Source organism: Xenopus laevis, chromosome 1L (genome assembly GCF_017654675.1).
Source record: "Xenopus laevis strain J_2021 chromosome 1L, Xenopus_laevis_v10.1, whole genome shotgun sequence".
NCBI lineage: Eukaryota > Metazoa > Chordata > Amphibia > Anura > Pipidae > Xenopus > Xenopus laevis.
In genome coordinates, this window is record NC_054371.1 from 182,302,222 (window position 1) to 182,318,126 (window position 15,905).

The 15,905-nt window shown below is 38.8% G+C and overlaps 1 protein-coding gene across 2 annotated transcripts; it reads right to left on the reverse strand.

Moving 5' to 3' along the window:
* Positions 1-1,947: 1,947 nt before the first annotated feature.
* On the reverse strand, positions 1,948-14,461 carry prrc1.L (proline-rich coiled-coil 1 L homeolog). Of its 2 annotated transcripts, NM_001127795.1 has the most exon segments (9): positions 1,948-3,275; positions 5,644-5,746; positions 5,857-5,960; positions 6,948-7,111; positions 9,463-9,565; positions 10,547-10,683; positions 11,977-12,372; positions 12,903-13,030; positions 14,244-14,395. In NM_001127795.1, coding segments are annotated over 8 exon segments (1,329 nt in total). In that variant the 5' UTR covers positions 13,015-13,030; positions 14,244-14,395; the 3' UTR covers positions 1,948-3,065.
* Positions 14,462-15,905: the final 1,444 nt, after the last annotated feature.

Here is a 15,905-nt window from a genome sequence, read left to right on the forward strand (position 1 = left end):
TCTTGTATGTGGTTAACCATTCTGGATATTTTTATTTTATATCTTTATACCCCAAGCTTCTATCCTTATTTGTTGTTCAATGGCTTTTGTATCCTGGAGAGGGAAGAACTTGGCCAATTTTACCTGTTCTAGAAGAACCTTTAACTTTCCTAGGTTTATTATTCAATGTTATTTCACTTCCATTCGCAAATTGCAGCCAGACATTTGCTTCTAGAGACTTTTATCAAGTTTGCTGTATCTCAGATGAGTGGGTTGACTTAATAGTTAAATCTGCTAGGGATTTTATTTCCAGACAAAACCATTAATATTTGAAAGGGGTTTCCAACTAAACCCAGACAGTGACACCAAGCATGAGTATTGTGTTCCTCCTCTTTTTATATTATAGGATATGAAGCCCTGTATGCATTTAGGGACAGCTCATACTCATTCCCCTTTAACCTTAGAGGAACGCAACCAATCTGATCTCTGCAATGTTTCAAAATGGCAAGCAGTTGCTACGAGAAATTTTCATCTCTAGTTTAAGGGGTATTGGCATTAAAAAAAAAATCATATTTAGCCATAGCTTCAAACTGTACTTTAATTTTATGTCACATAACTGTTTGTCTTGTAGGCTTTTGCTGGATAATTCATTTGCTTGTGTCCCATCTCTCTACTAGATGTGTTTAATTATATCTGTTTAAAAATCTGTATTAAGAATTGTATATTTAAAACTGGAGAGCCATAGTTCTCTGTAGAGCAATGCGTCTGAAAAGTGAACATGCATCTGAACGCACCAAGACTTTATCTTGATATAAGGGTTGTGTCTCTTTTGATGCAAATTCCATTTAAAAAATAAGAATATGCTACCAAAAAAATTAAACAAAAACCTGAACATGGCATATGCTTAAACTAAGCAATCATACCCACTGAAACAATTCTATGGGGCAAATTTACTAAAGGGGCGAAGTGATTAATGCTGGTGAAAATTCGCCAGCGTGACGTCATTTCAGAACTTCGACAATTTACCAATGGTCGCCGGCGTAACTTCGCTAGCGAAGGCGATACACTCTAGCGGTACATTGCTCCCTAATGCCTGGGGAATTTTCGCTCTGGCGAATGGACGTAACTTAGCAAATTTACTAAGATACAGATTTTACTGAACGTTACCTCTTGCGCCAGACTTGCCTTCGCCACCTCAGACCATGCGAAGTGCAATAGAGTAGATAGGAGTTCCTAAAAAAATAGTAGAAAATTATTCCCAAAGAATGCTAGCGTCTTTTCCTTTTTTCAGGGTGATAGGCTGCAAAAGAGCATCAAATTATTTTGGGGTAACCGGCTCCCCCCCTACATTTCCTAACATATGGCACATAAACTATACACTGGGCTCATGTGTAGGGCAATATAACAACTCTATTTTATTTTATTAAGGTTTCCCGGGCTTGTGTAGTGGAGTGTAATGTATTTGCTATGTCCATTGAACTTTAACTTCCCACCATATGCAAATAAGGCAACGCTAGCGCAACTTTACTTTGCTTGGCGCAGTAATGCTAGTGCAACTTAGCCAGCGTTCAGCGCCCTGGACACAACTTCAGATTTTAGTGAATTAGCAGTGTACTGGCGAATCTACAACCTGGTGAAAGTTGTTTGTGCTTCACATTTGAAAAAGAAAAAAACCCACAATTTCTCTTGGGATAACTATATATGTCAAAACATCAAATGTTAAAACAATAAGTGTTTAAAACTTTCAGTTCCCCATGATACTCAATGTTTACATAAAATAGAACCACAAAGATTTCCGTTTAAAACCAGGTCTGTCATAGATGCAAAATTTCACGTAGGCTGTTCTGAAGGGCGGTATACTGGAAACCTGGCTCAGATCAGTGAAGAGATGAAGCCATCAGTGGCAAGTGAAAAGGCAGTTGTATGGTAAAAAAGAATGTTCAGAAGAGTGATAATCAAATACAGCAGATCGCATAAAAAGTTTTATTTAAATCTGTCACTGGTCCATAGCAGTCAATGCATTAGCAAAATGTCTTCACTTGGGTATAAAAAGTGTACTAAAATAAGTCTCAAACATCTGTAAGCATAGAGGAGTTAGAGACAGCAAAGCAATTTAGTTTTAAAGGCAAAGAACATGACATTTACCTTCCACAAGCCAATCATGTCACTGCACGTCACTCGTCCTTTACAGTTCATTACTTAGGCTTCCATACAGTAATATAGCCTGTAGTAACCGTTGCTTACGAATGCTAAAAACATGGCCAATTTCATACATAGTCTGCTAGGTAAAAAGTAATACATGAATAGAAAATCATTTAAATAATTTACTCCATCACAAATCATTGCCATTTCAAAGGGACATTATTTGAGGGGAAAAAAAGTGTCTTATTTAAAATATTCCCAACCCTATTCACGGTTATCTGTGTTCAAAGTCGGATATTGTGAAGGGCTGGAAAGAATTTACATCATTTGAATTACCGGTAAGTGGGTTGATGTCCATTTTGTTTAATTCTTGCATTAACGTTAGCACTAAAAGTTTATTTAAAAGATGCCTCGACAAAAATAATTCTACTAATGTATTTGCACTTTATCCCCTTTCACCAATTGAGTACCAGTTCCAGTAGTGCAAACAGGGTTGTAGATCTCCAGCCCATAGATCATGTGCATATGTTGCACAAACGCAATCCCTAAGGGCTTCAATTGCAATATGCTTCTATGTCACGTGATACAACGAATGGGACACAATATACAGATACTACAATAACAATGCAGAACTATGGGAAATTTAATCCATGCCTAGATACTTTTGGGGAAAAAAAAACGTTTCTTTTAGCGCAACTACCAAGGGAATTTTGGTAAGCAATTTTTGTATGGCTAAAACTGTACAAAAAAAATAATAAAAAGAAGACTTCTATGGAAGCTTTATATGCACATGATTTTTCATTTGAACCACTTGATTGTACATTAAACGTGGGGTTTTCTTGCAAACATTTAATTGCCTTCCCTAGACTATTTCCTTCCCCAGAAGCAATTCAGCTGCAAGCTTTTGGTCTCCTTGTCAAAACTATGAAACAGTCCGAATGCTCTCAAAGGATTCTGGGTGGAAGTCTTTGCTTGTACATTCCAGCTAGGGCTTTGGTGGCGCTGTATATCATCTGTCTGCGAGACATGCCTGTAAATGCCACGTGCCAGTCAGTCCGGCTGACGTGCGCTAAACTTCTTTCCAAGACTTCACCCACGGTCACAGACAGCCCAGACCACCTGAGATTGTAGTCTTGGGGTGTGAGATTTTGGGCCTAAAAAAGAAAGAGAAAAAAAAGAAATAATTTAAAGGGGTTGTTCACCTTTGAGTTTGCTTTTAGTAATGAAAGCAAATATATGACAGGTTGTTATGGTAACCACACTGGGACAAATTAGTGTTTACATTCTTAAAGGAGAAGGAAACCCTTTTGCAAAAAACCCCGTACCCCCCACCCTCCAGGCTAACTACCCCCCCCGGGGAAATGCCCCATACTCCATACTTACCCCTCAGCACAGATTCTTCCAGCAGGGTTCCACATCCATCTTCCGCGTTTTCTGTAAGCTGACTGGGAGATCTGTAATTTCCGTGTAATTCCGCGCATGCACAGTTGTCGCAAACTGGCAAGCTGCTCCAACTGCGCAAGTGCAGAAATACCGATCTCCCAGTCAGCTTACAGAGGACGCAGAAGATGGATGCATGGAACTCCGCTGGAAGAATCTGCGCCGAGGGGTAAGTATGGAGTATGGGGCATTTCCCCCTGGGGGAGGAGGGTCTGGGGTTTTTTGCAAAAGGTTTTCCTTCTCCTTTAAAATCAGCCCCAAGGTTTGTTCTTAAAGTGGACCTGTCACCTACACATAAAAAGCGGCATAATGAAAGTCCTTTGCAAATTAAATATGGAACCCCAAAATTTATTTTCATTAAAACATTCATACCTGTTATAAAGGTGTTTAAATATCTAAACTGTCAATCAAATATTAACTGCCCCACCTCTATGCCCGTGGCATAGAGGAGGGGCAGTCAATTACTTTCACTTTCCATTCAGCACTTCCTACATGTCACTGCTCTCCACACATTCCCCCTTCCCTCCTCAGGCTCTATAATTGTGTAGGGCACTGCACATGGACATTAGGTCCCCCATCCTGGTGCATACACAAGATTTTGGGGCGATACACAATTTCCCTTCATGACCGTGTCCACAAAATGGCTGCTGCCTGCTTGCTGTGATTGTATAATTCCAAGGCAGAAGGAAACAAAATTTAAATAATAAATACAGTGTAAGTAAAGTTTATTTTGCTCAACTAACATGATAGAAAAGAATTTGAAATTATTTCTTAGGGTGACAGGCCCCCTTTAAAGCATTTCAATAATTCCATAAATGGAAGGACACAGTGTCACTCAAGTGTGGGTAATTTAAATGGTTGCAAGGAAAAGTAATACTATGGAAATAGTGTGTTAGTTAATAACCTCCCCATGTCTCTGAAAAGAAGCAACATGTTTTATGCAACAGTGCTAAAATGATCTGAGCCCAAGTATTGGCACAGCTCTGTTAGACAAGAACTAGTCTGCACAAACACAGTTAGAGTTAGTAAGTTAGTTTGTTTCTGCACCAAACTTAACACTGTATTACATTTAAGAATATACAATAAACAACACATTACAACCCACTTCAATAACACAAACTCAGTATTAAGAACAAAGTTGTCCCGGATCACTTCTAAAGGTCCAGTTCAGATCCTTGCACTCTGCATTTCTATTCAGTGAATATAAAACCTAAAATGTAACCTTAAATATTGACATTAAAGAATAAGTAAACATTGTGAATGTAAAATTGATGAGAGTGCTATTCTAAGCACGTATGCAATTTACATTCTTTACTTTTTTTTATTTTTTTTATTCACAGATATTAAAGGAGAAGAAAACCCAAAAGTTAAAAAAACCCTACATAGACCACCTCCGTTCTCCCCCCAGCCTAAGTTTTATGCCAGGCAAATGCCCCCAAGTCTTTACTTACCCCTCGGTGCAGATTCTGTCCAGTTGAGTTCATGGGCGCCATCTTCTTCTCTTCGGAATGAGACCGGCGCATGAGCAGTTGGAGTAATTTTCTGTCTCGCGACAACTGCACATGCATCGAAACTCACAAAAACTGCTGAAGCGCCGGTCTCATTCCGAAGATTTCCGAAGCGGCTGAAGATGGCGCCTGTGAACTCAAATGCCTGACTCTGCACTGAGAGTTAACTAAAAAGTTAGGGGCATTTGCCAGGGTTAACTCTTATACTGGGGGGGGTCTATGTAGGGTAAGGGTTTTTCAACTTTTGGGTTTGCTTCTCCTTTAAGTGTACTTTTAATGTAAATTAATGTTGTTACAAGAGCACCACCTGCTAGTCAGTTTCTGACCATGTCTTCTTGCTTTCTCATGACAACTTCCTCTAGTACTTACTAGAGGAAGTTGTCATGAGAAAGCAAGAAGACTGGTTAGGAAAAACATTAGAAAACTCAAATAACTTTTCTAACATCTAAAAAAGCAAAACCCTTTAACAGTTAATTTACTAGGCAGTCAACATATTAGGCCAGCACAGAGTACACAATGGCCTCTGCTTGGAATACAGATGCAACAGCTATTGAATCCTGTACCAGCAACTCACCTGCTGTACATATTCCAAAGGCACAGGTGTTGCTTGTGTGAAGGCTTCCAAACGTATGCCATGGACAGGGTCGTCCATAATTACACAGCCAATGTCAAACCATCTATAAATAATAAATAAGTGTTAATCTATACATGATATATCTATAATCAGGCTGACAGTCTTAAAAAAAAAAACCTGCCTTATCTTGTATTTAATGTACACATCACTCACTTGTCAGGGAGAAGTTCTGCGATGAAATTTTCCACCGATACAGCAGGCTGTTTCTCATGAATCATCCCAGTTCGGCGCAAACTGTCAATCCTTTCTTGAGCGCCCTAGAAAAACGAAAATCAGTAAATGTTTGAAAGAAGTGAATTGCTTTTTTTAAAAGGAGGCCCTGCTGATACTGTATATTTTAAAGCTAAAGTACTGATATAGATATATCTTAAGGCTAATTGCACAGGGGGAATTTGAATTGCCATCCAGTAGGCAAAATGCCAGTGTGATAATTTAATAGAATATTTATAGATGTGATTCATGAAGATGACATACCAGTGCATAATAAAAAGAGTTCACCACAGTTTGTGAGAGATAAACTCTGTTTTTACCTTAAAATACATCCATATATATCCTGTACAAGTGAATAGAGAGTAGTGGAGATTTCCTCCTATGAACTACATTAAGGTGGTTATTTATCATAGGCCAAGTTTGTGAGGTTTTTTTTATACCTCAAACTCACAACTCAAATGTTTCCTGATTTATTAAAAAACTCAAATCCGTGCATTTGGGAGGAAAAACCTGAATACTCAAAATTTATAGAGTTTTTGGCATAAAAAACTTGAATTGATTGAATTTATAGAGTTTGAGCACAAACCACTGAAAAAAAAAAAAAAACGAACATCATAAAGGTTACATACACCTTCAAATGGTTCATCTGACCTCTGCCATTGACTTATACATGACCTGGACAGGTTTTAGCTGGAGTATTTAGCTGGAGCTTTTTGCAGCTTCGGTACATAATAAATCTCGAAAAATTCAACTTTTTTTTTTTTTTTTTAACCTGAAAAATTTGAGTTTTCACTCAAACTACCCTCGAAAATTCGAATCAACCTTTGTTAAGTTTCCCCCTAAGACTGCGCTGCCAAATGAATGGCTCTTTCCCCAAGATGGACGATTGACAGGCTAATCCAATCATATGACCCTAGGGCTAAACTATGGGATCACAATTATGGGGCTACAGGCCATTGTAGTAAGGTCAAAAGTCTACAGTCAAATTTTATCATCAATCAATATAATGTCCTCTTGAGGCAAATTAAATGTACCTTTAATCCTGCCGCATATCCAACAGGTTGAGGTGCAATGTTAGACTGACCATCTTCCCCTGATACCACTGCCATGCCAAACACCTCCTGAAAAGCATCTCGCACTGCGGAAACCTTCACTTCTTTAATCGATGTGACCACAATGTCCAATTCTCCACCGGTTCCTAAAAAGAAAGGGTGTCAAAAAGTTTAGGGAAAAAAATATTATACAGTTTCATTTCTGCCACTGATGACTTGGAGAAAATATTTTGCTTTTTTATTTATAGCAATGCCTGTCTTTGTAGTTTAATTTCCAAATATTCTTTATTATTTTCCAAAGAGAAGAGTAAGGCAGATCAGGTATACAGCATATTTTCATGTAACATACAGTTTCCTCTATGAATAACCAAGTATGCCGTTGGGGAAGGGAGAAGAGGGTTGTTAGTGAGGAGGAGAACAAGGGAAGAAAAAAAAAAAAAGAAAAGGAAAAAGAGGAAGAAAAAGGCACATCCCAAGTTTAACCCAAGTGTCTTTGTAGTTTAAACTAATCAACTTGCATGATGCTCCATGAACCAGTTCTTTGAGTGCATGCTGAAAACTTTAACAAATAAGAATATTTTGTGCTTTGTTGAATTTCTGTATCATTTTGTACAGTTTCTTACGAAGATAAAAATGTGCTGATAATTGCCATGGAATATTTTCTCTCTCTCTCTTTTTGCCACAATACCTGCTATTACGGGATCAAGCGGCTAAACATTTACGGTTGCATTTAATTGTGAATACTTTTTGTATCAGACAATCATATTATAAAAATAAATAGGGATTTCCCATGGCTGACTGTATAAATATTAAAATTGTAGTTATGCGAGCTACTCCATAGATATTCAACAGCCAAACAACAGCTCACAAACTGTATCAGTTACAAGTATCTGTAGATGTAATTTTCTGTATTTTATATTCAGCTCGATGGAATGTTGGTAGTGTGCAGATTTTTAGTGCAGGTTAAGATGTTTATTTAAAGGGATTCTGTTATGATTTTTATGGTGCAGTTTTTATTTCTCATCACAATAAAGTAAATGGCAGATGGGAAAACATATTCAATGTTTTGTTTTCCGAACTTGCCTTGTGAGGAAACTTCAGGCAACTTTGGAAAACTAAGTGCCACATATAAAGTAAATTGGCGGTAAGGAAAACATTTTGGAGCTATCGGTCGCCCGCAGTAGCACAGATTTAAACACAGGCAACATATCTCCTCATCTGCCGGTACCCTAAGTTGAAATGCTGGATTTGCACAGAGCCAGAATTGGAATTTTGTTGATCTTAGCTTTTTCCAGCAACGTTTCTATATATTGTATAAAAACCCCATTCTAAATATTATGCGTAAAATACACTTATTGGCATATCTACAGAATGACTTTGTTGGTTATTTTGTGTTTCAGTAAGTACAAGATGCAAATACTGTACCCCTTTTGACATGAGAGTATTTAATTGGCTCTTAGTTAGAAAAGGTGCATTAACATTATCTGAACATCCAGAAATTACTATTAAAGGAAATCTATAACCCCCAAACAATGTAGGTCTCTATTAAAAGATACTGAGTAAAACAGCTCATGTGTAAAACCCTGCTTCATGTAAATGAACCATTATCATAATAATATACTTTTTTAGTAGTATGTGCCATTGGGTAATTTAAATAGAAAATTGCCATTTTAAAAAATAAGGGCCGCCCCCTGAGATCGTAAGATTCACTGTGCACACATAAAGTGTTGTAGTATTTCTGGTCAGGTGATCTCTGAGGCAGCACAGATAGAGTCACGAAATGGTGGTTCAAGGCAAGAGATGTAAAAGGGCAATATTTATGTAAATATATATTCCAGTTTGGTAAGATTCTTTAATATGTCATTCAATTTGATATAAACTGTTAGTTAAGTATTCATTTTGGGGGTATAGTTTTCCTTTAATGCAATTTTTGTCTACATAACCATAACGGATTCCACAGGTTGAAAGGAACCCATGATAATCTATTTCAGTTCACTACACCGGTTCCTCACTCCCCCCCCCCTTAAGTAATGCAACCCCTCTCTACCCTTGTTCCATTGTAAAGAATGGAATCTAGGACTTGAAGTCCCTCTACTTTCCATAGTGGGTAGTTCACTGGTTCTCTGCAAAGTAAGTCCCGGAATCAATTACTTACCAATGACCAAGGCAATTAACAGATTTATTTCAATCTGTGGAAGTTTAGCTTTATACATCTTTTCTACACAAGCCCAAATGAATTATGCAAAAATGGAGGTATATTTCACCTTGAATGACAGAGAAAAGCAACAAACTAGTGTTGTTAGAATGTAAAATGCAAATGATTGATTTGGTTACAGGGTTTGAGCACTTTATATCCACATTACTAAAAAAATCCTTTTTGTTCTTGGAGTTTTATTCATGCAGGAGGCATGCACACAATCTGCGTTAATTAAAAATGTGTTTATATGTGCATAGATATGAGCACAGAATGTCACAAAAGTGCAGTCAGCCAACTTACGGATATATGATGCCATGCCAGGGTCCAGAGTGGTAATCACAGTTTCCATTGAGTGCTTAGTTTTATCAAGCACCGATTTCACCATTGGATTTCCAGCTACTCCCTGCAATTACAAACACCCATACTGCTTTTTAGGTGCCTGAAAATCACCCCCTCCTTTAAATATATGACAATAGCTTAAATGTGTGTTACACTTATCTGGCAATTGTCATTTTGGAAATACGAACTAATGCCTTTCCAATAAGGAACCACCTGCAAAACAATCACACCCTCACTTGTCAGTGGATGGCATACAACTAAACATGGGTATGCCCCTGCCCTAAAAAGTTGTACAAGTTGTCAAACAATCAACCATTTCCAAAAACAACTGACTTCCAGTTAAACATATTGGTTGCACTACACATTTTACAAAAGAGCTACACACAGCAAAAAATTGCTTTTCAAACTCCGATTTCTTCCTCTGCAATATTTTTGTACAGATACAGGACTCTCGATACATTACCCTCGCTGCAGCAACTCTGCAAAGTTTTGGGGCTCACCATCCATCTAGATATTTAGGTGATGAGCACTGAGCCATCAATGACAACAGAGAATCTGAGGTGGAGCACATCCAGAAAGGAAGGGCAAGTGCACTTACATACATGTCAGTATCTCTTTAACTCAGATCAAAACCACAGAAGGAATAGCCTAAGCTCATGCTCAGGGTGCTGGGTATTAATGCAGAACAGGGCATCTATAACAAAGGAAGCTCCACTGGATCTATTTACAGAAGATTTTTATCCCTAAACACCTGTGTACGTGAAACTGCAGGTTGCATGTCCTCCCCTATACTTGAATAAAAGTCTGTATATTGATGCATGTACCTATTTCATTGCTTGGGCATTGCACTTGTATGACAAAACTTACTTACACCTGTGAATAGCATCAGCCAAACAATATGGCACTCTTCAGCTTTATGGACTTTTTTTGTAATAGAATTAAAACCACTTGCCTTTGCTTAGTATATGATAAACAGATTAATTTGCTGCAGCCTCCACAAACCCCAATACCCAGGAGACCAGACTATAAAAAAGACACCTCTTACCTTAATGAATCCCCAGATGCCTCCAGCAGAGCCTTCATCGTGCATTGTATGTACCCTGGGGTCTTCAGGTTCCTCAGGGAATGTAATGGAAGATCCAATCCCTGCTATAGGAGCTTGTACAACAGGATTTGGCAGAACTAAAAAAAGATGAAGAAAAAAAAAAACCCAGTCAGTTTACAATAATTGATAATTGTTCCCCCTTTAGGGAGATGTACACAAGTAATATAATTACATGTTATGCACCTCACAGTAGCAAACACTGTGGTGTCAAAGGCACTCTAAATCTACCACCAAAACGCACAGCATTATTGCGAATCTTAATCGGTAAATCTCACCTTTTTCCTAAATATCACAAAGCCATGATTACTGTTTGTAGCTACCACAGCAGCAGCTGCCTAGCAAACAGCTGAACAAAGTTTAAGGGCAATGGCACACAAGTAACTATTTTAAAGAGAAAGAAAGGCATCAATTGTGTGTAATTCACGACTGAAGTACTGAATACACAAACAAAGTGGTGTCACATACAAAATGTTGCAAAGTTCAACCAAGTGGATACAAATTGTGCATACCATATCAAACGACATATCAGGTGCATCCCAGTGCCACATGGTTCCCATGCTACATCCTCCTTACGTGTTTCGCACCTTTGGGCACTTCATCAGAGAAGACACACACAAGAAGATTTGTTGCACAGGAGAAATCTGCGTTAACCACGGTCAAACAATCTTTCCTTTCACTCGGATAGCCGCATGTAAAACATATTACATGTGTCAATCCGGCTTTATTGCAGAAAAATGCATCATATTTCTTATGTGGGCAACAAATCTTCCCGAGTGCCATCTTGTCCTAAAAAAATCCTAAGACTAGTTTATAAATCTTTTTTCTACTCTTTTCTTTGCATCTGGGAGTTGACTCCAATGGGAAGGGAAGGTAATAAATGCCCTTGATAGAAAAATTACCAGTAAAAAATAACCCCCCTCCCCCAAACACACAAACATGCCACCTTAAAAAACAAACCTTAAAAATACTCAATGAGCAATAACATGCGGTATAAGAATTCTAATGAACAATATTACATTTCAGAAAGCTGTGTTATTCTTGTAGTGATGGCCAATGAATGCAAGGTTTAAGAAGACTCAATACCACTGTGTATAAACATGCAGCATACAGCTAGAATACTGGGAAAAATCTGGAAGTCAAACAGTCAATTCCACCTAGAGAAAGTGTTCCTTAGTACAGGCAGTGTAACTCACTGAATCAAAAAGAGCAAACAAGCAAGTAACCTAACCCCAACTCAAATATATATGGTCACATACAGAAGAAAAGGACAATTAATACAGCATTTTGGTAAAATAAAAAAGGAAATTTAGACAGCAAAGCATTGTACATTTCAACAGCATAAAACTGATCAAGGTTAAACAGAGTACAACCTGTGACAGGGGCAGCAGAGTATGTTGGCATCAGAGGGGTCTGAGGTGCTCGTCCAGCATGACCTTTAGTGATATCGTAGGTGGAAGACATAGAGAATCCTCCTACAGGTGGATTCATGGGTGGTGCTGTGAGAACTGGACCTGGAGTTGTGTTCAGAGGAGGAGGGGGGAAAGATGGTGGAGAAGAAAATGCTGGTAATGGGCTGCTAAAAGCAGCAGATACAGAGGTGTTGGCAGGAGGAGAGTAGACCGAAGTGACAGGAAGGGGAGAAGCATATGTGAGAGGGACCGATGTTCTCAGTGGAGGAACCGAGGAAGGCACCGGGGTAGAAAAACTTGACTGTGCAAAAGATGGCAGTGGGGAGAATGCTGGTGCAGCCAGAGGGCTGGACAAAACTGTCAAGAAAAGAACACATTTTATTCTCATACCATGCCACTACTATGTGCATGGAGTTAAATCAACAAAAAAATACATAATGCACATCTTTCTAAAACATGTAACTGGCTTACAGTTTGGTTCTCCTTCGTAGTCCTATTTCATCATATTTACTTTTAATCCTCATTGTAAAACCATGTCCTCTGTCTATAAGCAATTATATATTTTATGTACCGACCCATCTGTTATATCTTTCATGGACAGACACATCTGTGAAATTCTAATTTCTTATCTCTCACTTTGCTCATTTTATTTTAGTTCTGCCCCATGGCCATAGCTTCTGCTTTTCTGACTATAAGCTAATCAAACTAACCCGTACCAATATTTGATAAATACTGAAGAGGAATTTAGCCACTACAGTAAATCTATATAGATTAGAAAGTCTGTACACATCACAGAGATCATAAGCAAGTTAAATCATGATGCCATCTAATGCTAATTGAGCCACTTAACAAAATGCTCTTTGAAATATACCAAATATGAAGACTACCTGGTGGAACAGGGGTGAAGATGGCTGATGTAGCTGCGGCTACTGATGTTCCGATGGTGCTGGGAGGAGGGGTGCTTGGAGGTGTTGTTTCAATACCACTCTCTTCCATCATTTTCTGCAAACGGAAACTGCAAATAAGAAGTTACATTATTTCAACTGGCACAAGTGTCCTCCCATGTAATTAAATGAAAGGCAGAATAACAATGATGCTAGGGCCACGGCACAAGGGGTATATATTCACCACTGCCATCTGACTGTTCTCTGCTACGGTGCTCAAACACCCATGTGCTATAGGCCTTTCATACAACAAATTTTCTAATTATGCAAACAGGGCAGCATATGATTCATATAGAAAAGGGGAAAACAGCCAAAATATTAAGACTACTTTGAGGCTATTTGCAGCATAAATGTGCTTTCGCTTGGTCAGGTATGCAGTCTATGTTACTTACGATTTCTCGCTAACGATACCGATGTTCGATGAGTTAATATAGACAAAGATGCCGATTTCTACAAGTGCTAAACTTCCCCAGTGCCATAATCCACAGCATCACTTTTGAGCAGGCCAGTTGCTAGGGGCAACAGTACCAGTGCAATTTGCGACCCCTATTATTAATGGTCCTAAAGTCTCATTAACATACGAACAAGCAGAAGAAAAACATATTGAAAGCTGATCAAATCTAGTTTGTTTGTAACAAAATGTGGGCGGGCTGCTGGCACTGCTGTGCTAAGGTTATGATTTTGATCCTGGCCAGGGCACTACTGAGTGGAACTATATGGGTTGGCTTACAATCCAAAAACATACAAAGGCAGATATTCTACTTAGCCTAATGTGTGTGGGGCAATGGGATAGAATAGCAAATGTTACTAGTATAGTTTGAAACCAGTTTGCTGCTTGAAGAACAGGCACTACACTTGTGTAAAAGGAAAGATGGACTACATTTCCCACAATGCAATGCAAAGACTGCCACGTCAAAGTCTCCACCCACTGACAGCAGAAGCATGCAAGATTAAAACATAAATGTTAAAAGCCTTCAGGTGGATAAATGAACACTCCCCACAGATCTGGAAGGTTTTTGGCTGCTGCCCCGACCCGTACAGTGCAGGGGTACAGTAGCAGCCAATGAGAAATAACAAGGTACAACAGATTTATGTGCACTCCTCCTTTGGGAGAACACACACTGATTATACTGCCCTGCAACCTTTCCACAGAAGCCAGCGCATCGCTAGGTTTAATTAGGAGCAGCTAGAAAATCCTCGACTCCCTCCGAGTCTTCAATGAAGGACTAAAGTGACGGCAACATAATGAGACCTCGTTCTCTCTCTACCGCTCGCATCTCTTACCCGAGACAAGGGAAGCCGGGCAATAGTATGTAGAAGACGTCTTCAGCAAATAGCCGATATTCCCAACACGCCGAAAAGTACAGGCCACCACCAGCTACCGATACTAATCACTCCCGCCCCTGCTAGTTCCAATGGTATAACCCGGCATGGAATATGTCCGCTCTTCTACTGTTGACTGCAGCGCTGCCACGTAAACCGGACCGGGGCGTGGCCTTACGACTGACTGACGGAGGAACGTATGGGGAGTGAGTGTGGCCGAGGTAGGGCGTGGCTTCAGTGCTAGCTGGATGCTATGGTTACTAGGAGACGTGCGGCCATTACGAGCCCTCAAGGCTTTTGTATGGGATTTAGTCTGAAGGGAAACCACTGCCACGCAAAAAATAACTTGAAATGTGATAATGTTCTCATTAGGGATTTAGTGAGGGCCGGGGTGATGGCGCTATTGTGTAAATCATAGTGTTCTGTTCAAGGTGTAGTTGTCTTTTCAACCGTAACTAAAATCTGCAGGTTCTTATTGTTTTGCTGTATCTAATACATGAAGACTGAATTCTGTTTTAGGCACAGCTGTGTAGAAAGGGGCTAGCATTAAAGCCTACCGACCCCTGTATAACAATGGGGTAACACCTTGCCGATAGAAATGATGTCAGTGTTATAGTGTTATTTAGTGTAGACTGTAACCCCTACGGGTTAGGGTAACTTCTAGTTACACCACTGCTCCCTCTTGTAGAATATAAGTTACTGAGGCTTTCCATGACAACACGAGGCTGAAGGCCGTTTTTACAGGTCATGGAATTACGAGGTGACTTATATCCTCGTATTTTGCAACAGGGGGTTCTTTATTTATTATTATACCCAAGCCTCAGTGAGTCATGTGACAGAAATGACATCACTAATCTCCGATTATAACCTATGACATCACTAAGCACCATTTATAAGGATATACTGTAATTTACAGGATATTCGTGGCTCTTGTGTATGTTATATATATATATATATATATATATATATATATATATATATATATATATATATATATATATATATATATATATATATATATATAGTGAATAAAGTACCCCCTTTTGTAAAATATAAGGATATTATAAGTTACCGAGGAGTTTCATGACCATATAAAAACACGAGGCCGAAGGCCGAGTGTTTTTATACAGGTCAGGAAACTCCGAGGTAACTTCTAATATCCTCATATTTTACAACTGGGGGTACTTTATTTATTATAATACACAAGTTTTGGTGAGTCATGTGACAGAAATGACATCAGAACTCACCGTTTATAACTGATGACATCAGAACTCACCGTTTATAAGGATATAATTTACAGGATATTCATGGCTTTTGTGTATTATATATATATATATATATATATATATATATATATATATATATATATATATATATATATATATACTGAAATGTGTTTTATTCCAGAAAAGGTGCCAACCCGATATATTGGTAGTCTGGTGGTGGCATTGTAGGCAGTTAATGTGAATAATATTATAGCATTGGGGTCTTTCGTAATTCTCTTCTGTTAGGTGCAAGATATTAGGCAAGTAATAGTATCTCAGGAAAAAAAGGGAACAAATGGAGAGGGCAACCCATGAAGTGACTGCTGTGGGCCCATAACAGTAGAGTTCCCCAGTTGGG